The following is a 23,879-nucleotide window of genomic DNA, read 5'->3' on the forward strand; positions in this document are numbered from 1 at the left end:
AATCTTTTCAAATGGGTTCAAATAACTTTTTTATCAAACTTATAAATTTATAATCAGACAGGGCATCGCCTTGGCCAATAACTAGTTAAGTTTTTAAATCTAGACATTAATCAATAATAAAATAAACATCCAAGATCAAGTATCGCCACAAGTACATACTATCAATGCAATTATAATTCTTCCCCTAATTTATTATTCAAATTGACACGAAGAAAAACATTCCCTATAAGTCCCAAAGATCTCATCATATCCGAGTTGTCAATGACTTTCCGAATTAAATATCAAATCTACTTCCATGGAATCAAGTAAATTAGGGACATTAAACTCAATACTCTAACTTCCTAATCCTTCATTCTATCTAGTAATATATGTGGAGAATTCAATAAGAGGATAACAATATCAGTTATTCTTAATTTAGTATTGCCATAATAAGCACATTACAATCAATTATCCATGCAATGTCGATTAGTCAGTTATTGGAGAATTTAAAGATATAATTCAAGCATTGATCACATTCAGGTTTCGCTTAACCTCGGATTAAGAAACTAATCACACATTTTAACAAAAGCAAGAACTATATTCATTGAAGAAACTATGATTAATAAACAATTAACGTGAAAGAAAGAGAATAGATGAATACCAAATGCTTTAATCAACCCTCCCATTTAATGAATAACATAGAAATGTACAAGAATTTCAAAATCCTTAGAATTAGAAGTATGAGAAGCTATCTAGATGACATAATTATAATAAAACTTGATGCATTTTCTTATACTTATCGCCTCTTTGGATAAGTGAAACTTTTTTCGATCCACATAACAACTTAATTTATTTCTTAGAAATTGAAAATTTAAGAGCAAACAAAATAATACATATAATGAAACTTGCCATGTTTAACTTAAAAATGACCACTAAGATGTAAAATTGTCCTTTACAAAGACCAAAAGACCTAAAAACCACTCCATATTTCAAGTTAGCCTCCCTTTCCAAAGAGAAAGACAAAAGAAGACTCCCAAATAGTAGACGTTATAGTAGACCAAAAAAGAAGTCATAAAATAGAAAAAAAAAAAAAAAAAAAAAAAACTCAAACTTCAAATCAAAAACTAAAAAAAAAAAAAAAAAAAAAAAAAAACACTCAAAAGCACAAAACCCAACAAATCCCTAACCGTTTACTCCCAAAACTCGAACGTTAAAAAGACAATCAACGTTGTCCCCACGCCAACACAAAACAAACAAACAAACCCCACTTTTATTACTTACTTAAACCCCTCAACCTTCACTCCCAACAACACTCTTCTTCAACTCTCACATTTTTCCTCTGTTTTCCTTTTTTCTTGATTTTTTCTACTTCAATCAGCATTAAATTAAGACCCCAGATAATATTTTCAACAATTAAGGCCAAAAAATCAAAAGGGTCAATTTTATTTTGGGTTTTTCTTTGTGGGTTTTTTTTTTTTATTGATTGATTGAAAATGGGGGACGAAGAAACCCTAGGATTTGGGGATTCAGGAAAATTGAAGGGTGAAATTGATACTTCAGCGCCATTTGAGTCTGTTAAAGAAGCTGTCACTAAGTTTGGTGGGCTTGGATTTTGGAAGCCTGTTTCCAATTTACATAAATCCACTCATTCTTTTCTGGTAAATTCTAGCTCTAATTTTGTTTTTTTAGTTGTTATTGTTCAGTTTTGTTGTAAAGATTTGTTGTGAATTTGTTTCATATGTTTTTTGTATTGTTTAAATTTTATGGGTTTTTTTGTTCAGAATTAAAAGATTAAGAATTTGATGGAGTAAAATGTATGTATTCCTATATGTTTGTGTAAGTGGATTTTTGTGGACGCGAGCTAGCTTAGCTGGTTAAAGTCGTGAGGACGCCCGTCCGGGTCTTGGTATATGTGAATTTGTGATCATATAAATTTAAGTGTTAACATAATTGTTGGTTTTATGGTGTAAATGTGTAATTAATTTCTCTTTTTTTTGTAGTTGGGTTTAATTTTAATATGTTAGTTATGGAAGACGTGAAGGAATAAAGTGTTCATTAGTGTAGGAGTCAATTGCATTTAAATTTTCAATTAAGGAGGAAAGTGAATTCTTTAGGTTGGATGGTTGAAAATATTCAAAGTGGTTGGTTTTTCCTGGTTGAGTACATTTGAATTCCTATGAATTGGTTTGTGGGACCCATATATAATTGATGATGGATTACATTGATTCATTTTAGTATGATCTTATATTAGCAATGTCTAGCTTTGAGGAGAAATGACGAATATAGGCTGTTCGATACTTCATGTTGGTATATTGAGAGAAAATCGATTGAGGTTGGATGTAAAGATGTTATTCCTGTTAGACATTTTGATAGGAATGAGTGGTGTGTAGAAAACTAGTTAAAAGTGGTAGTGTGGAACTAGGTGGTGCTACTACAAAGAGGAAAGTGATTACTGTTGGCAGGATAGCCAAAAAGTGAAAGGGTAAGGATTTGTGTAGGACACTTAGTAGTATGGCTGTTTACATTAGTCGATGCAGGACATACACGGTGGTTGATTAACGGAAGAACATTGCCATACTATGGTTGTGTTTCATCATTTTCCAGCTTTGAGACGTAATGGCAAATCTGGATGTTCAATATATCATTATTCAAAATATAATTCAATAAAAATCATGTCTTAGGGTGGGAAGTAGATGAAATGCTTCTGTTATTGAAATTAATTGAAGGGTGGTGTACTGGTGTGTTAATGGTTTATCAACTCAACATTAACTCAAACGGATTAAATCAACTAATGGGTAAAAATCAGAAAGACTGTTAGCATATAGCATGTTATTTTAACCAATACTTGGACTGTTGGACATATATCTCGTTGAATGAAGTCCAGAATATATGGAAGCTGAAGTTCAATTAGTGCCCAAATAGGTATGTTTTTTAGGATCATACGATTTGCTTTGTGGAAGTAGTTGGTGTATCCAATGTAATAGTGATAAATTATTGAGCTGAATTGTATAATGATGTTTGTTGTTCTACTATTATCTATATGCCAAATCTTGGTGCATTCTTCTGATTTTGAAAAGAAAACACAGTTCTAACTTTTTTATTTTAAATTAAAATATTATAGCCGGGTGATGTGGAGGAAATTGATGTAGCAAAAGTGGAAGAACAAGCAGCCGAATTGGAGAAAGAGCTGATCTTGAAAGAAAAAGATACATTTGAGGTTTTAAAAGAACTCGAAGCAACCAAGAGGATTGTTGAGGAACTCAAGTCGAAGCTACAAAAGGAAGAATTTGAGGCCCAAGTGAATGTTAGTGTTGATGAGAAGCCATCTGTTGTGAAAGAAGAAAAAGAAGAGGAAGAGAAGGAGAATAATCCTAATCTCTCAGCTCAGAAGCTTCCAGAAGGTTCAAACCTTGTACCATCATCAACCCCGGGTTTGATATTGATGGAACTTAAACAGGCTAAGTTGAACCTTACCAAGACAACGAGTGATCTAGCTGAAATTCGAGTATCTGTGGAATCTTACAACAAGAAGATAGAGCGAGAAAGGATGTCCTTGGAGAAAACCCGTGAAAGACTGAGATCGAACACATTGAAGGTTTCTTCTCTTGAAGAAGAGATAAACCACAAAAAATCTATATTGGAAGATGCCAGGGAAGCTAACAACGGTAGCAAGGACATTGCAGCGGAGCTTCAACGGTTGAGCGATGAGGCAGAAGATTTCAAGAAGAAGGGAGAGACTGCAAAGTCTGAAGTCATGAAGGTCATGTCAGAGATTGAACAAACAAAGGCTAAGGTAAAGACAGCCGAGATAAGATTGGTTGCTGCTAGAAAAATGAAGTTAGCAGCGAAGGCTGCTGAAGCTGTTGCTCTTGCTGAGATCAAGGCTATAGAGCAGAGCGAGAATTCAACTACTGAGGAAAACCTGGAAAAAATAACCCTTACTCTTGAAGAATACTCTTCCTTGAAAAGCAAGGCTCAAGATGCCGAAGAAAGTTGCAATATAAAAGCCCTTGAGGCAGCACTTCAAGTTGATGAGGCAAATGTATCGAAAATGGATATTATGAAGAGGGTAGAAGAAGCCATGGACGAAGTTGAAACTTCTAAACAGGCATTGGAAGATGCTTTGAACCGAGTTGAGGCTGCCAATAGGGCTAAGCTTGGTGTTGAGGAGGCTCTTCGGAAGTGGAGATCTGAGCATGGAGAGCGAAGACGTTCCATACAAAACTCAACCAAATTTAAGAATCCTTGTCCTTCAAACCGAAGGAGAGATTCTTGGGTGCTTGATGTGAATGGTGTTAATCTAGTAAGTGATGCGAAAGCCCCAGTCTTAAAGTCAACTTTGTCAATCGGGCAAATACTTAGCCAGAAGTTGCTCATCACCGAAGAATATGAATCAGGGAAAAGTAATGTTAAACGGAAGGTTTCATTGGGTCAGATGCTCGGGAAACAGAATGCTGTCATATCCTCTGCTTGGAAGGTTGAGAGTGACTGTGGGGGTTCTCAAAAACAGCTGCCTGCCAAAAGGAAGAAGCTTGGATTCGGTCGATTTTCAATGCTTTTGCCCAAGCAAAGCAAGAAAAAGAAGAAGCCCACTTCCGCGGCAAGGTAACAAAAATGCAATACAAGAATTGCTCGTTAGTTTATGGCATATCTGTATGTTTATGTATTACCATTATGTTTCTTGTACTATAATTCTAATTGTCTAGATTTACTACCTGTCCTTATGTCTCTATTGAGTACTTACCATGTATTAGCTCGGGCCATGCTTCTTTGTAATATAAAAGCTAAGCATTCTTATGTTACATGTATGTTTCTGCCTCAGAAATTTGCCGAGTTTGATGGTAAAATTGATTTACTACATTCGTTTCAAATTATTTGCAACGATTTGTCATAAAATGTGAGTAGAAAAAATCTAATCGTTACAAATAATTTGAAACGGAAATAGCATGATAACAGTGATACTGTATAGTGTTAGGGTCAGCCCGTCAGCATGCATAGTGAAATATAGCCGTTAGACCCTTTTTGTTTTCTATTATTATGGTGGATTGGTGGTAAAGTAGCCGTTAGTCATAAAAAAAAAAGAAGAGATTTGTTAATGTGCCATGTAAGCAGAATTTGCGGCTTTACTGCATGCCATGTAGGATATAGAGTAGCCGTTCGACTACATGACTAAAATGTTGTCTCTTGTGCTCTTTTTTTTTAATCATTACTGTATTTTATATACATAAAACAGTGAACTATGGATGGCAAAGCAAAGCAATTGCCATGTGTTGTAACAAATATTACATTACTTGATGTTACATTAAATAACAAATATTAGGAAGTATTCCGTATGTTTTAGGAAAATGTTAAACGTACAATAAGTTGCCTAGTGTAGATGTTAAAAAACATGGTAAAACCAAACGGTGTGTCAATTTGTGACGAAATCATATATCGATCAATATTATTCAGTACATGTACTTGGTGTTATGCAGTACATGTAAGGGTGAGCATAACAGGTTACCCTGTAAAAATTCTTGGAACCGGAACTCAAAATGAAAATCGGAACTTGTTGACAGGTTCCTGGAATTTGGGAATCGGAACCTAAACCTATAGAGTTCGGTTCCGATTCAGGGTACCTTGTCTTGTAATATACTTACTAACTTTTGCAGATTTTTTAATAAAAAAACTAGTTGGTCACTAATTTATAATGTTTACAACTCGCAAAATAAACAAACTAATAGTAGTTGTTTAAAATTTAATACGTATATTTATAATTGTGATTTTAATATTTATTATTTAAAAAATAAGTTAGAATTTGTGTATTATTTAAAATTAAGTAATACTTTTAACATGTTACAGGGTACCCTACAGGTTCCAATTCCATAAATTGAGAATATGAACAGGAACCTGTTGCAACAAGTTCTCCATTTTGCTACCTGGAACTGGAACCTCTTGTGCAAGTTCAGATACCTGCGGTTCCTAACAGGTTCCGGTTCCGATTCAGGGTACCTTGATTTTTTGCTCACCCCTTAGTACATGTGTATATGTGATGAAGATTGAAGATGGTGTAATATTAGATTTTCATGCTATTGAGTATCACCCTTCTTGATCATAGACGTCGCAGTAAAATGTTCAGCATAATAAAACTGTGTTTGTTATAATTGAAGCTTCTTCAAAACAAAGATATATAATATTGTACCCTCTTTTTAGCTGAAAATATGGAATAACTAACTATATATATACTCTTACCAAGTTAGCATGGTAGCCTGAATTAGTAAGTGATACAATTAAAATTAACAAAAAATTGTGTGAAAGTAGTAAAGATTGAAGCTGGGCTCTGAAAGATAAATCATCTTATTCAGTGTCACCGGGTGGTTCATCTGTTAGCTCATTAGCCTTGCTCTTTTTAGTTGTAATGCACACTGATGACTCCACCTTGTTGTTTCGTTTAAATTCTTACTTAGTTTTATATTGGATGATGGAAGTCAAAATGAATAGTCAATGTTTATTTAATATGCTAATATGCTTAGTTTATTTATCTTAGTTTATTTTATGATTCTGTCAAATTATATTCGAATATATCATGCTAAGTATGCTAACCTATTCGTATATTCTGCTATAAGCATGTTTATGTTTTTATTATTCGTTAAGTAACTGATTTTATCTTTATGTTTCAAAGATAATATTTTCTGTCAAATGTATTTATTTATCTAGCTTATTATTTATCTTATTTGGTTGTTGAATTTTTCTGAATATGATAAGATTTCTGTTTAAGATAAATATTGTTGTTACTTGTGCTTGCTGACCTGGTTTTTAGGAAGCTAAGTATGCTGTAACAGATTTCTAGCTGGAAGATAAACGTTGAATTTAAAAGCAGCTTTGAAGTTTGAATTTGAAAGCTTCGAAATTTCTGGAGTTTGTTGAAGACCCAGAGACTGTTGGCAACGTTTTAAAGTCAGCTTCAAAGCCTTATAAATAGCATGAAGATCAGCCGGTTTTATCATCCAAGTTTTTCAAGAAGTCTTGTGCTATTCTAAGAGCTTTAATTCTCTCATTGTTTACTACTTTTTCATTACTTAAAAGTGAGGGAAAAATACGAGTGTTCATTGTGCTAAACTTTGTAATACTTGAGTGATACACTTCGTAGTAAAATTATAATACTCGAAGTTGTTTAAGTGTGTTAACTTTTATTTCTAGGATTTGAGTGTCTAAGGTGTAGTGGGAAGTACTACGGAGAGAAGATAGTGAGATCTTCTAGGTTGCTTTAGAACTCTAAGGGAAGAAATAAAAGTTGGTTAATATCCTACGGGTTGGACAACCCTAGGCGGAGATGTAGGCCTTTGTGCTAAACTTCGTAACAATTCCTTGTGTTTATTTCTGTTTTTATTTTTGCCTTATTCTTGCTTTCGTTCTTTGTTTTAAACAGTTTTAACAAAATCCAAAACAAACGTTTATAACCTTCTGCTTACTAACTGTTTTACTTTAAATAGTTTTCAAAGTCTTGATTTGTAAAACAGAGATCAGTTTATTCTGCCCTGTAACTGATCTCAAGGCCTTGACATTTTCTGTTTTGCGAAAAACGCCCATACTCTATTCAACCCCCCCTTCTAGAGTATTAATATGTTTATTCCATTACTATTGTGATCCTTTCACACACTAAGTAAATGATTGATACAAAAGGATAGTAATTATGCTGTAGAAACCGCGTTAATCCATTTACAATTCCTCCTGATTTCGCCTTGGTCTCCAGTAAGCACATTAACCTTTCCCAATTTGGCCATGGCTTCATTAAACATTTGCTGCCATTGAGCACTGTCTGAGGCGTAACGTTGGATTATATCTTTTGTGGTCTGTTCAACAGCTAATGATACATCGAAAGGGAGCGAGCCCCTGCCTTTCATAATGTGGTTGTAGAAGGCGTTGCCCCAATCGGAGTTATTAGGATTGTCGGGAAACAAAGGTACTCGTAACTCCCCGAACAATACTTCCTGAGATTCAGGACAGTACTTCTGCCTCTCCATCTGCTGGAACTGCTTGTCAACAAACTTTGCTGTATCAGGCATTTTATCCATCGACCCAACTTCTGCAATCGTGTTCTGGCATCGGGTTTGGCCTATCGAGTGTGATCCCTCTAGCACAACCATGTCCTGTAAGGTAAGACCTCGGTCTGCAAACGCTAGTTGCTGAAAAGCAACAGTATCATTTCCCTTAGGAAGGGCACTTGCAATGCCACCAGGTGTATTAAAAGAGTCACGACGTCCTGCAGGAACATCATACTTCGGGTTTCCTGACATAACAATCATATCTCGAGCTGCATATGCCAAAAGATCTGCGCAGGATACTACGCCGGGACACTGCTTCTCAACCTCCGTCTTCGCAGTATCTAAGGCGTCCAGGCCCCTTAAGGAATTGCCGTTTGCTGGGAATGTCATTTCTACGTCGTAACTGTTATATCTTTGAGGGGTTAGAAGGATTGAAGCATCACAACCCTGTTATGATCACATTGAGCTACATTTAATTTTTCACATTTTATCTTAAAAAAAAATCACCTCTAATTACCATTTTACTGCATTAGAGCTCTGAATAATCCCTTAAAAAAAAAAAGAAAAAAATCTTTAAGTCTACTTTTACATTAGTTTCTTGTAAGTTTGCAATTTACCATTAATCTCTATATTCATTATATTTCCCTTGCATATGTGCCATAGAATTTTTTTTTTTTTAAAAAAAAAGTAATAAAAATAAAATTTTAAAATAAAACCTGTTTTTTTAATGGTCACTTAAAATGTAAGAAAATGTCATATTACTGATATATTTTTTGATGGTCCATTTGATAATAAAAAAATCTGGTAATAATATTACTTTAATTTGTATCATCTTTCTTAATTAAAGGGTGTCAATTTATGTCATAATGTGCCGTGTGCATTGTGCAAATGGAATATTCATGAAGAATTATATATATATTTGAAATTAAAATGAAATATTTTTTATGCCTTTTATTATCAAAGCTTTCATTCAACAAATAAATGCAACATTATAATTTATAATCTAAAATGGTAAAAATTATTTCCTAAACGTGTACATAGATAAAATGCAAAACGTTTGTCTACCTCGCTCATGCAAGTAGTATGATCATTAGTAATTAAGGATGAATAATATGAGTTTTGTTATAAACTTACCGTGATATAACAATCATGAAAGTGAAGACGGATAATACCAGGAACAATTCCTGGATTCTCTTGTGATTTTTTACGAACAACATCACCAATTATTTGCTCTACATTTGGGCAACTTAAATTGTAGAAATCTACTCTAAGTTTGTCACTAATCGCAGTCGTATTTATTTCTCCTCCCCGAGATGGAGATGGAGATGGAGACGGAAATGGTCCGGAAGGGAATAAAGGAGACGATCCGGGTGGGAACGGAGATGGGGATGAAGAATGATTAGTAAGGCCTATAATGCTAAGAAGGGTCGTGAGGATGGCTAAGGGGGACTCCATATTTGGTACCCTCACCAAATCACCCCCTCTTTATTTGGTAAATCATTAGAATTTGCACCTTTGTTAAGTGTTTATCCGTTTTAAAAATAAAATTCCGTGATGGTTGGATGACAACCAAGAATGGTTGTGATAATGATACCCCCATTTTTATATCTTTCAGGCTCATATTAATTAAGTCTGTCACTTATAATTTTTTTAGAACGCGTAAGTTATATATAAATCATTTAAGGTGGCTTATAATATTTAGAATGTGTTGGGAGTTAACATTCCAAGAAACAAATACACGTACATTTTGTTATTAATTAACTTAGGTTTACAAAAGAGTGAGTACGTCATTAGCATTTAATTAAAAATTGATAATTACACCTTGAATCAAAAAGTTTAGGATGTTATAGGGTACGAAATATATGTATTCCTTACATAAATTAAAGGTCTCGCTCTTTAGGAAATTAAACTATTAGTTTAGTATATCCTAAAATTAAATCAAGTATATACTGATTAGATACACAGAGAATAACTTGGTAGTGGCACGAAAGAAAAAGAATTGTATTGTGGTTTTTACTTTTTAGGTGAAGCCATGAAGGCAAGGGTCGGACTATGATGACCTCTTCATTACTCATTTTTTGCTTCATTATCCAACTTCTACTCACCTTTTATCCGATTTCTCTACTATCTGATCTCTATATAAGCATAATGTTGGGAATTTGACCTCATTTTACGCCAACTTTTTTTATGTACCCACTCGGCCACTCAACTCGTCTATAAACGTTGTTATTGATCATATTTTGAATGTTTTTGTCATGCAAAGTTTTTAAAGTAAGGACAACATTTACATTATCTTTGGGTAGAAATATTTGGAGGGAGAGGGAGGGAATGGAAAGCGAGGGATATAATTCCTCTTATTTAGGTAAAACATAGGGCAAGGGAAGGAAGAGAAAGGAAAGGAAAGGATATGAAGGGATAGATCCATTTTCCTTCCCATTTTAATGAGCCAAATAACTCATTGTTGGAGTGATTTGGAGGAAAATTGGAAAGTCACTCTCTCGCTCTCTCCCCGCACTTCCTTTTTCTCCTGGCCTCGTTTTTCTTTCCTGGCCCCTCCCTTTCCCTCGCTATTGTCACCCAAACATAGTGTCATGGAGAGCGGGAATTTTATTTATTTTATTGTTTTTTGTAAGATTGATTTATCTTTGAGGTAGTTTTTGTTAATTTTCTTTTCTAATTATCTTCTGCATGCAGTCAGGATCAACTAGTAGTCAGGATCACTATTGTTGCTTTTCTAGGTTACTATATATATGATAGTTTGTTTTCCAGTAAAAATATAGCCATGTTATAATATCTTTGTTAAATTTGAGTTAATATACAATTTAAATAGGAAACTTTTTACGTGAGACGGGACTCACCGTGTGTCCAATATATATGACATTAATTAATAATCTAATATCTAACAATAATAATCTAACATTAGTAATCTAATATTTGACAATAGAAATCTAATATATTACATGAGTGTATTAGATTATTAATGTCAGATATTAGATTATGAATGTTAGATATATTGGACTCACCGTGAGTCCGACTCACCCAATTTTTTCCATTTAAAATATAAACGTTACAAGTTTAACTAGTGAGAAACAAAGTTGATTAACAAATGAGATTGGGGTGAAAATTTATTAGTTTAGGGTATTTTTAACTTTGTTGATAGGTTGGCTTTTGGAGCGGACAAGCTAGCCTAAACCATGCACACAAGTGACACAAACACTAAACAACTAACCAAGACAATTTCACCTCACCCAAGCATGCATGGTACGAGCCAGCCAGCTATAGGTGCATGCCTAGGTAAAACTTTAATTGACATGACAAACTTTAGGAGGAACTAACATGGACGCTCGGTGGCATGTCACGACCCGATATATGCAGGCTGTCCCCTAAGAAGACACAACAAGATACTAGGTCATTGTGTCTTTAAGGTCGTGCTGGCATCATCAATATTAGCTAATATACAAGTGACTCAGTAGTAAGTAAGCTAGTCTTTTAGTGTCTTGCAAAATGTCAATCTCTAAATATCATTGTACACTCAAGAACAAATTAAAGGCTACTGCAGCCTGCAGGAACAAATTTATCAGGCATAGTTTATCACTTATTATTTGATCACATTTTGTTTTTGAAGAACTACATGCATGATTTAGTAATGGTTTATGTAGCCGAGCCTGTCACCGAGATTAAGGATGTGATAATATTGTTGTTGTTGTTGCTGCTACATAATTGATACAGTAATAATTATATTAGCACCTCAACAAAATGAAACAAAGTATAGGAATACATACATACGCCTAAAGACACATATAACAACTTGAATGTGTCTAAATCGGCCTATTCATTATATGAAAACAAGAGCATGCCATAAATGGATTTGAAAGTTGTAACCCTAGAAAGAAGGGTGCATGTGAAAACTGAAGAACTATTTGGGAGGGACAGATGAGATAAACAAACATTTTAAAAATAGAATGCAATTATATCGAAGTGTGTATGCCAACTTCCCTTAGTTGAAAGGACCACCCTTAATTTTTGTAATTCCCAAATTTAGAAAGTCCAATGTTTTTTACCTCTTTATTTTCCGCTAACTCTTCTGAATTTCCAATGATTATTTTGCCATGCATGTTAATACTACGTTGTATGTTACCACTAGTTTTTCATGTTTATGATATTGACTAGCTGTTATGTTTCACCTAATTTTCCACCCTCTCAAACTACAGTAATTATCTCCACTTCAAGAAAATGTCAAATTACCGACAGCCAAAACTGTCAGTAATAACCCAAAAACCGCTGGTAATCACCACACCAACAGCTATCCACCGGTAAATGCTCATCAATAATCTACTCATCGGAAATTCCAAAATTACGGAGGAATTTGGTCATCAGTGCGATGGGGGATTTTTCTAGGGTGGTTGGCCATGTCGTGTGGCCGGGGTAACTCGAGTTACTCGGTCAGGGGTTACTCTAGTTACTTTTAACCGAGTAACCCCTCGAGTACCCCTGATCGATTAACCCTTTGAGTAACCCTTGACCGAGTAACCCCTCGAGTAACCCCCACTACAAAAATAAAAGTTATTTAGCAACTAAGTTTGGCAAAAGATTTTTAAAACTTTGCTAAATAACAGCGAAAATAATTTTTTTCATTGCCTAATTAAGCGACATTTTATGCTTTAGTTTTTTAATAATTAATGACTACATGTTTTTGATTTGTTGTTGTTTAAAACAAATTGTCTGACTAGTTGTTATTATATGGCATCATATTTTTGTCTTGTTGCCATATAGCAAGAAACTATGACAACTTATATTTTATTTGTATTGATTTAAAAACAAACAAAGGCAATGAATTTTTGAACTGTTGCCATCCATTAGATACGAGTTGTCGTCTAAACTATTGTTACTAGATGATAGTGTATTTTTAATTTGTTGCCATTTACCAATGTCAGTTAATGACAACTAAATTTTTATTTGTTGCCATTGGAGATACTCTTCTTATTATTTGTTGCTGTAATGACATCGAATTCTAGTTTATTGCCTTATAAACAAGTTGTGTTACAGTTTGTTGTTAATTTATAAGTAGGCCACTTTTAGCTATTGAGTATAACATTATTTGGAGACACTCTTCTTATTATTTGTTGCTATAATGACATCAAATAGAGACGGATTTCAATTCTGTCTCTAATTTAGAGACAGATTTTTGATTTCATCCCTAATTTAGAGACAAATTTTTCAATTCCGTCTCTAATATTTCGATCACTTATTATTAATTATGTGCATAGAAGTAAACAAATAGTGCTTGGTATAGTTGGTAAGAATTTCACCATGTGACTTTGATGTTACAGGTTCGACTCCTACCAACTGCGATTCTTGATACTGGGGATTCAAAGAGCCTTACATGCAAAGACGAGCCGAGTTGACCCGAGTGAGGTTTCGGATTGATAAAGGGATCGAGTTGATAGCAACCAATATTAATGATTTGTTACCTTTTTAAAACATTAATAATTTGTTGCTATTTTTAGGAACCAACATTTTTAATTTGTTGCTACTATTAGGAACCAACATTTATAATTTGTTACTATTTTTAGGAACCAACATTAATTATTTGTTGCTACTTTTAGCAACAACCAATGGTAATCTGTTGCTAAAGTTGGCAACGCATGCACTAAGAACAACAACCATCATAGAAACTATATTTAAATGAATGCAATATAGCAACAAAATTGCTTTGCAATTGGTAGCCAAAATTCCATGGCAGCAAGCCTTTTAGCAACAACAAATTTTTGTTTCCAACCCGTTGCTAACTAGTGTTGGCAACGGATTTTTGGTGAATAGCTACAAATTTTAGTTGTTGTTATATTGACTTAATTTTGTTGTGCCCTGCCTGAACCCCTCGAGTAACCCCTGACCGAGAAACTCGAGTAACCCCTGACCGAGTAGCTCGAGTAACCATAGTCACACGGTGTGGCCAGCCACATATAAAAATTTGTGCAATACGATAACTACAAAATTAAACTCTCTCTCGACATTTGAAACAAAAATCACTCACAACAAAAAAAAAATATCAACTTAAATTTCTTCGAATTCCTTGATATCAAATTAAAGTTAAACTAAGATCAAATAATTAAAACAAGGGATTAGTCCAATATTAGAGTGTAATTAGTGTTTAAAGTTGCTTGGAGGGAATGTGTCATTCAGAAGATAATTAAGTTGAAAGTCTAACCATCTTAGAAAACATTTTTTTTTAAAGAATCTTCGACAAGCAAATCTTAGTTATGCTTTTATATAACGCTTTTAATTAAGTATCTAAATTTGATTGGGGTGTTTATTTTATATATTTTTTTTCTTTAGTTCATCTAATAATACTATTATGCACTATGTACATATATAGAAACTTAAATATTGCAATATGATAACTCGGGTAAAGCCATATGATCCAAGTGTCACATTTTTTAACACAATATGTATTAGATTTAACAACTAACTAAAAAATGCTTATAGTAAGACTCGAACTTAAGACCAACAAGTATTAAGTTTCAAGTTTTACCATCTTAGCTATTCATTTATTATGCACTATTATCCAACAATATTATAGTTGACTTGGATAAGATAATAAGTGTTTAATTGTACTATTTGTTTCCATTATGTAATGATCAAAAGACGATTTAGAAGTTTAAACTAGATAGTTTTTCGATTTGATTAAAAATAATAATTTTATATTTCTGTTAAATAGTCAGTAGTTGTTGAATATCTTTCAATCATAACAAATCAAATATTGAGGGGGCATTTGGGGTTCGTAAGTTTTAGGTACGGGGTATGTGTTGGGGCTAGAATGAATAAAACCCATACCTAATGTTTGTTTAAGAAAAATCTAATTTTTAAACCCATACCTCAAACCCACAAAGTATGGGGTTTAGAAACCCAAAAGGGAGGTGGGTACGGCTCATACCACACCTTTAGGTATCAAATAAAAATAAAAACTCATTCTTGAACAACAACCAAACATAATGTATTAAGAATCAAATTCCAACCCCATACCACTCTAATTTCATTCCTAATTCCAAACTCATATCACTTTGTGAACCAAACGCCCCTAATACAAATCTTTTTTCAAGTTACGAAATTTCAAGATAATTATTTAACACTAAGAAAAAACAATCTCGTAATTAACAAACTAAACAAGTACAAACTAGCAACCCGAGGTTATTGCTCGGGCCACATGTTAATATTTTATTTTAACTTCTAAAATTTGGTCAAAATATATGAATCATTGTTGGCATTTTTGTATTTATATTTATTGTATAATTTACAAATATGTTTTTATTTATTTTTTTTAGAGTTGTCGTATGTTATTGTTCCACCTTTAGTTTCCAACCTTGATTATATTTAGTATTAGGAAATGCTTATAACTTTATTTATTATTAACATTTGGTAATTTGGACATGAGTGTATTTGGAGTTTTAAAAGTTGTAGCAATTAGTTTGCAGGTTGGGTATAATTTCTTTGTTTTGTAATTTGTGAAAATTAGTTGGACTCTTGTTCAGGTTATAATGTATTAATCAATAGGGAAATAAGGTCCTGAAAAAAAAAAAAACAATATATATATTTTGCGTTTAAGAAAATAAAATTTGCTATTAAAATAACATTTAAACCATATTATTAAAAGTGATTTATGACTACTTGATGTGTACAATTCTAGGAGACAAGAGAAATGGCCTGAAGAGGAAGGAAAGAGACTCCTATAATAGGAGAGATAGATATAGTTTATTAAACTAAGTGACTCGTTCTTTGACCAACGAGCTTCGTGAAGGTCCGTGGGCCTCGGTTTAGCCTCATGACTTCATTAAATCTCTAAATTAGCTTCGTTAATCCTGAAATACATCAAAAGCAACGAAACTACCCATAAAAGCATCGAATCATCGAAACTAAACCAAATCAGACCAAAATGAACTAAAATACTAAGCTAAACTAATAAGAACAACTAAAAAGAGGCTAACAATTATGCACAAAACACGGCTTATCATTTATTATACTAAAAAGGAAAGTGATACATCTTAATTAAAACTTTCCTTTTTAGAAATGAATACATCTAAAAAATGGAGGAAATATATTTTTTTTTTTTTTTGCCATTTGAAATGTAGCAATGCAAGTTAATGGTTGAAGATTAATTTTTAAAATATTTATTTTCTTTGAAATATAGCTTAATTCCAATATTCGAAGATTAAATGTAAATGAAGAGGTTTAGGATGGAAAATATAAATAAGTGATTATTACTCTAATAATTGTGGTACCATAAATGAATTATGTATTTTATAATAATATATATTTAACCTATCATATATAATTAATTTAACCAATCATAAAATATTCTTAAAAGTAGAATTCGGATAGCAGTAGAAAAAAATTAAAGATGTAAAGATTGAAAAAATAAGATAGTAATAAAGCAAAATAGATCATAAAAGAGAAATAGATACACAATATTTAACATGAAAAAATACCTCAATAGAGGAAAAAAAATTATAAACGATAAACACAAAAAAATAATCCATTATATAAAAATAGGAGAGTACAAAAATCTTTAAAAGGGAGAACTCACATGTAGAGAAGTACTACAATTGGCTTTTGTATATGTATCCCTTGATTAAATGTCCACAATTAATATTTATAGTTGTAGATGGAGGCCGAAAGAAATGGTTAGAATATTTCAAAACTCCTTTCATCATTCTTATCCCTAATATTCTAAAATGTTCATGAACCATATTTCATGTTGCTTCCAATGACAAGAATTTTCTTGAAAGTTTTAGTAGATAATTCTAAAGAAATTATGAGCAAAAACTAACTTTGCTTGATTTCTCTAAAACCTTCCAGAATATGCATAAGAATCTATAATGGGCTTATAAAAATTGGGCTACACCCATCAAGATAGTAAAGCAAGCAATGAATAGTATAGTTATTATTAGCTGGACTCGAGACCATCCAACTCTGGCTAGTCCTTCGTCCAGAAATGAACATTTAGTATAACAAAAATGAGCATTTTCTACACTACTAGAAATGAGCCATTTTCCAAAATACATCGGTAAAAGTATAAAAAACCATTGGTATCTCGTTTATCAATGGCTGCCATCGATATTTGGCCATCGGATATCAATACGTCGGAAAAATCGAAAATACCGATGGAAAAGTCATCGGTAAACTTAATACCGATGGTTTTACCAATGGCAACAAACCATCACTACCTTTTTAAATACCGATGCCAATATCCATCTGTTTTTTTTTTCCGATGGTCAAAAGCCATCGGTATTTTTCGATTATCGATGGTCTTTGCCATCGTTAATTTTTAAAAAAAAAATTAACCCCTACCCACCCAATACCCCTTTACCCCCCATGCCCCCCTACCCCCCCTACTGCCCACATCCCCAACTACCCACCACCGCAACCCTAATCCACCTACCACGACCACCGACAATCCTAATCCACCTACCACCACCACCTCCGCCACTACCATAAACCCACAAAAACAACCAATAATTCATGAAAATCAACCACAAAAACTAACAAAAATCAACCACAAAAACCTACGAAAATCAACAATAAAAAAAGCCACGAAAATCAATCAAAAAATTCAACAAAAATCAACCAAAATAACCAAAAGAAATTCAACCAAAAAACCCTCGAAAATCAACCAAATAATTCAGCCACGAAAAATCAACCACAACACATCAATGAAAATAAAAATACCCTCAATAATTTCATCCGGTTTAGCTTTTAATGGTCAAATTCGACCATGAAAACTCCAGATCTGGAATTTTCATAGTCGAATTTAACCAAAAAAAACATAAGGTTCGAAAACTCCAGATTTGCTAGGAGAGAAGAAGGAGAGGAAAAATGTGAGAGGAGATTGAGAAAGAGAGGAAAAGGAGAGACGAAAAGGAAGAGAGAAGGGAAAGGAGAAACGTGAGGATGGGAGAGAGGAGAGGAGAGAGAAGGAGAAGGAGGCGGGAGAAGAAGAAGAAATTAGGGGGATTGCTAGGGTTTTTGAGTAAAAAGACACGAATATTATTATTTTTTAAAAAATTTAAAAAAAAATACCGATGGCTTATGTATTTTTTACTGATGGATTTTAGCCATCGGTGAAAAAATTACATTTTCTTTTGAAAGAAAATAATTTACCAATGGAAGAAAGCCATCGGAAAATTTATACTGATGGTTAGGCCATCAGTATTTCTCAATATACCGATGGCTTGAAAAAACCATCGGTAAATTATTTTTTTACCAATGGCTTTTATTGGCCATCAGTATTTCCCATCGGTAAATGAGCTTATTCTAGTAGTGCTAACTGAACCTATTTTACAATAATTTTGTATTTCTTAATAATTAAATGTTAATTTTCATGCAGTATGATGTTCATTCTTATAAAATAAATGTTCATTTCATGCAATATGATGTTTATTCGTATAAAATAAATGTTCATTTTCTTTTTTAATTAATACAAATTTTTGTGTTTGTTCAGTTGTATAAAATGTTCGTTTTTATAGTAAAGGATGTTCAATTAACATAAGCATTAATAATATTAGACATTGGCATTTTGTTCATTATTAAAAAAAAACATATTGTTGATTTATTTAATTGGTATTAAATCATATAGTTCAACAAATTGCAAGATATTCATCAAAGAGAATTGAACAAATCAATGTATTTCACTTGAAGCTTAAAAAAATGTTGATGAATAAGCAACAACATTATATGTTCATTTTTATTTACAACTGAAATGTTCAGTTATATAATATTAGATGTACAATTATTTTTTTTAGTTTTATAGTCTCTTTATTTTACTCTCATATTAAATGTTCATTTTAATATATGCTATGTTCAATTACTAAATGAACATTTACTTACACGTAAATGTACAAAATAACATGTGCACTTTTTATTGCATAGACGTTAAACATGATGTATACAAACAATTGAACATTCATATACGCAAATATGAACAAATTTGTACTTTTCATTGCATAAACATTAAATATTTACAAGTAGTAGGGATTTAAAAAAAAAATTAGAATTATGAATATATATTGTTAAAATTATGAACATTAATATTATAAGAATGAACATCTGATAGTATGAAAATGAAGATTTAATTTTGTAAGAATAAATATCCTATAGCAAGAAAATGTTCATTTTTGTTATATTAAGTGTTCATTTTCAAAATGAGAGACCAACCAGAATTGGATGGACTCGGGATCAGCTAAAAATTTGCGTGAATAGTAAGTTGAAGAATATGCTAACCCAAAAGGGACCATTTGCCCATTTGGTCAGTCTAATACGTCTGCTATTTTTCTATTGTTGCTTCTCTTGAATGTGCAAAATATTTACTAGGGTTTTCATTTGGAACAAATTTCAAAAGTGGACCTAATTTACAATTGACGACTAATAATCATCTGCTTCTGACGTTCCGTGAATAGCCGAGGCATTGAGGAATATCCAGAAAGGCATTTCGGGAATCGGTTGGATTCTATCTCTGTTCCTTCCGTTTGAAGAAAGGAAGGATCCCGAAGAATCGATCTTTCTTTTAGTTGTTGAATCTCTCTTTTATTGATTAATGTGGGATATTCCGAATCCACATTACTAATGGAATCCGAACGATCTCTAGATTGATCAGAAGATTCTTTCAATTGGCTAGAATCCGTTACTTGAACAAAACTAGATCTTGTGAAATCATATTGAATATTTGACGATACATTCCGTACCTTGCTAAAAAACCGATCCTTATTTACCAACCACACATTGTCTAGCCAAATCCAATTCTCTCTCGATACGTTCCTCAAAAAAAGAGAAAGACAATCAAACAATTCCCAATCATGGTCCTTGCGAATCGGATCATCCATGTAATATACAAAGGGAAACTCCAGATATTTGATATCTTTCTCTTTCAATGAGATCTCAATTCCAGCGACGGTTTCATTAGATATCTTACAACTAGAATCCCTCTTTTTTCCGATCCAGTTCCTCCACCACCGCGAAGACACGTATATATATTTTCAAATATATACTTATACATAGCATCCAAAAGAAATTAAATGGCCAATGGTAAAACTAATATGATAATCTGAGGGGTTTCCTCTAGAGTTTCTCCCTTGGAAGGGTTTTTCTTGCCTCGATATGTAGTTAGTTAGTTTTTTTTTTTTTTTTTTTTTTTTTTTTTTTTTTTTTTTTTCTGAAGGTTTTCCTTCATTCTTTTACTTTCCTCTCTTTCTCCTTCATCGCTTTTCTTCTGATCTCTCTTGTGAATCTTTGTAGGGGTTTCCATCGATGTCTTTACTGGTGGTAAGCCAAAAAAAACTTTTCAATAAATAGATCTCATCTTTGAGATGGTGGTTATTCTATTAGGGTTAATTTCTTTTTGTGTTTGTCTATCGAAGATTGAAGATTTAGGATTTCATAATCTCCGGAAGTATCTAGAAGACCATATGAGTATTTTCACTCAAACAACTATTCATCAGTGGATCTCAAGCCGAATTAGTGCTAACTCACATATTGTATAGCTTCGGATGAAATTTTTTATTAAGGCGATCGTCGATTGAATAGGTAATTGTAGTTGTGTTGGAATTCTAATTTTCCTTGGAATTGTTTGTAAGTACCGTTTGACTATCTTTCATTAAAGAAATCCTTTTTCTTCTTGTAAAAAAAAAATGATAATTTGAGACAAATTATCTGGTGGCAAAATATGCCTAGCCATGAAGCTATAACTTTTACTAATTTGTTCATTATGTTTGCGATTACATAGTTTAAAAAAAAACAAAATTGCCTCAACTATTATAGTATTAATCATGTATTTGTCTAAAATTAATAGTCATGCATATACTATTTCATAATGTAAAAAAGAAAGAAAATAAATAAAAATAAATTGTCATTACTCATGTAAAAATAATAATTTTATTACATAGTTAATATTAAATTTTTAAAGATGGAGATATAGCTTATTTTACAAAGAGTTAATGGACGGGAGAGAGGAGACAAAAGCAACCATTAATTACAAAAGATAAATACATAAAATTATATAATGTCTTTAATAATGAAGGCCAGATTGGGGCAATGTAAAGGCTAACTTCCATCTTTTTAATTTCCATGATTACAGTGATAAATGACTTCTAAATTAGTAATTTAATAAGGCTTACTAACCTTTGTGACAAATCAGTCAAAAGTTAATTTTTTTTAATAGCAAAATGTGACAAAGGGATAACTCATGGATAATAATAACCAAGTCGAATGTTACTTAGAAGATTAATATAACCTTAATTAGAATGTATACCAAGTCTCCCTCATATTTTGGTTTTAACTCTCTAACTTGCTTGCTAATTCTTGTTACCTGGAAATCACTTGTAACTAGCTATGGTGCATAAATAGTATTATGCAAGCATCGAAAATCATACTTGTATTATACATGTGAATTAAATTGATTGTACTCTCTAATCTCATCTCATTATTCGAATAACTCTCTTTAATAATGTGTTTGAACTTTCCCGATCAAACTTCCAAGATATAAAACTATAAGTATATAGTTTTAAAACCAAAATCGGCCATGCGGTAATATTGTAGAAATAACCATAATTAGATCCTTAATTAAAGGGACTAAATATTGACCAATTTATTCTGCAAATATTTAGGCTGTATTTTTGGTAGTAGTTGCTGTAATCTTGGTAGTAGTTGCCTAATTTACAGGATACTTTTGTGTATAAATATTTGTACTATCACAAGCAATAAAATATACTAAAAATTGCAAACAAAATTCCGCTTAATTCTCTATATGGTATCAGAGCCATAAGGTTCGGATCTTCGGGAAACCGAAACCTAATTAGCTTCATCATCTACCGGAGACTTACCTTGAAATGGTTGAGCCACCGGAAAACAATAACCAACTGATTTCAATGGAACAGATGGAATAAATGTTCCAAATGTTTCAAAAACTCAACAAAAACCCAATCAACCCAGACTCTGGAACAACACACAATGTGCGTGTTACAGAGAAGTTAACCTATACAAATTACACCAAATGGTGTAAATTAATGCAGATCGCTATTGGTGGCCGGGGGAGGCTCAACCATATCACCGGCAACCCCCTGTCATCAGACGATCCAGAATATTCCCAATGGGCTCAAAGGGACTCAATAGTATTCTCGTGGATAATCGAGAATATTGACGGAGATCTCGTTAATCAATTTCTTGATTATAAAACTGCCAAAGATCTTTGGAAAGGCATAGAAACCCTTCTTAGTAGTGGACGGGACGAACTTCAGATTTTTTATCTGAGTTTTAAGGCAGCAACCATGACACAAGGGAAAGAAACGATTGAAGTGTATTTCAGCAAACTAAATACACTTTGGAAAGAAATTGACAGAAGGATGCCGAACCCGATGAAATGTGCAGAGGAAATTACACTGTTCAATTCATTCATACAGAGGCAACGATTATATCAATTCTTGGCTGGAATTGATAATTCCTTGGACAAGGAAAAGAGGGACATACTACACCAAGATCCACTCCCCACCGTGGAACGACATACGCAACAATCCGGCGAGAGATTATGCACCGTGGTATCATGACTAGCGCCTCATCATTGGGACAAGGTCCCTCAGAGATTGGGAGTGGTTTTGTTGCTCACCGCCGGTCATAACCTTCATTCCAGCGAGAGGAAAAATCTCACCTGAAATGTAGCCATTGTGGAGGGACGAAACACACCAAGAAGGGGTGTTTTGAAATCATCGGGTATCCAGACTGGTGGGAGGAGTACACGAAAAAGAAGGCCGCTACCAAGGTCGACGTAAACCAGACCGGCGGCAAGGCCAGTCTTGCCGTGAAATCAAGCCCAGACAGCAGTGGAACAGGCCACGATGGAGACGGAAAAAACTCAGGCAAGGAAGGTTGCGCAGCGAAGATCGTAAGCATGGAGGAAGCAGAAAGTACCACCAGAAATTATGGTGGTCCGGAAGGTAGAGAACAGAAAATGGAAAGAGGGATTGAAAATGGAAAGGAGGATTATTCCCCCTCTCATATGACGGCTAGAGAGGATAAGGGAAAAGAAGACCTAAACCACAAAAAACCCACTCCCTCTCACCCTCTAATCGTACCTCTTAAAGCCCCAAACCCACAAAATAAACCTAGCCCAATAAAACAAAAAATAGAAGCCCAAGTTGAAAATACTCAGCCCACTAGATTAAACCCAAAATCTTTTGGCCTCATTTGTAATAGAACTATCCCGTGGATATTTGATTGTGGAGCTACTGACACTATGACGTGTGATCCATTAGATATTAAAGCCACCCAAACCACCCATCGTAACCAAATTCAAACAGCAAATGGGAAATATATTCCTGTTACCCAGGCTGGGACCGTTGATGTAACCTCGGACATTCATTTAAATAATTGTCTTTTAATTCCTAGTCTCACTCATAAGCTTTTATCTGTGAGTCAGTTGACTAAAGAGCTTAATTGTATTGTCGTACTAATGGATTCTGGTTGTATTGTGCAGGATGCTCTAACAGGACGGATCATTGGGCGTGGTACTGAACGAGGGGGTTTGTACTATGTGGATGAGGTGGCTCAACAAGGTAACGCTTTGCTTGCTCATGGATCACCGGAAAACCAACTTTGGATGTGGCATCGTCGGCTAGGTCACCCCTCTCTTGGTTACCTTAAACGTTTATTTCCCTCATTTAAAAATATTGATGTAGCATTGAATTGTGAAGCATGTGTTTTAGCTAAGAGTCATAAACATACTTATCATCCTAGTTTAAGCCATGCCTCTAAACCTTTTGTTTTGATTCATTCCGATGTATGGGGCCCAACGCCTGAATTTGCGTTCCATAACTATTCTTATTTTGTTTTATTTGT

At 33.5% G+C, this 23,879-nt stretch overlaps 2 protein-coding genes across 2 annotated transcripts; one reads left to right on the top strand and one right to left on the bottom strand.

The window, feature by feature from the left end:
* The first annotated feature begins 1,217 nt into the window (after positions 1 to 1,217).
* LOC110730890 (WEB family protein At2g38370-like) lies at positions 1,218 to 4,781 on the top strand. The gene is made up of 2 exons (XM_021910721.1): positions 1,218 to 1,637; positions 3,101 to 4,781. Exons 1-2 carry the CDS (start codon positions 1,473 to 1,475, stop codon positions 4,586 to 4,588), a joined length of 1,653 nt encoding a protein of 550 aa, XP_021766413.1. The 5' UTR covers positions 1,218 to 1,472; the 3' UTR covers positions 4,589 to 4,781.
* A 2,372-nt stretch (positions 4,782 to 7,153) lies between these two features.
* On the bottom strand, positions 7,154 to 9,458 carry LOC110732735 (peroxidase 5-like). The gene is made up of 2 exons (XM_021912725.1): positions 9,138 to 9,458; positions 7,154 to 8,450 (listed from the first exon to the last, which is right to left on the bottom strand). The coding sequence occupies exons 1-2, from the start codon at positions 9,456 to 9,458 to the stop codon at positions 7,650 to 7,652; spliced, it is 1,122 nt and encodes a 373-aa protein (XP_021768417.1). The 3' UTR covers positions 7,154 to 7,649.
* Positions 9,459 to 23,879: the final 14,421 nt, after the last annotated feature.

Source organism: Chenopodium quinoa, unplaced genomic scaffold (assembly GCF_001683475.1).
Source record: "Chenopodium quinoa cultivar QQ74 unplaced genomic scaffold, ASM168347v1, whole genome shotgun sequence".
In the NCBI taxonomy this organism is placed as follows: Eukaryota; Viridiplantae; Streptophyta; class Magnoliopsida; order Caryophyllales; family Amaranthaceae; genus Chenopodium; species Chenopodium quinoa.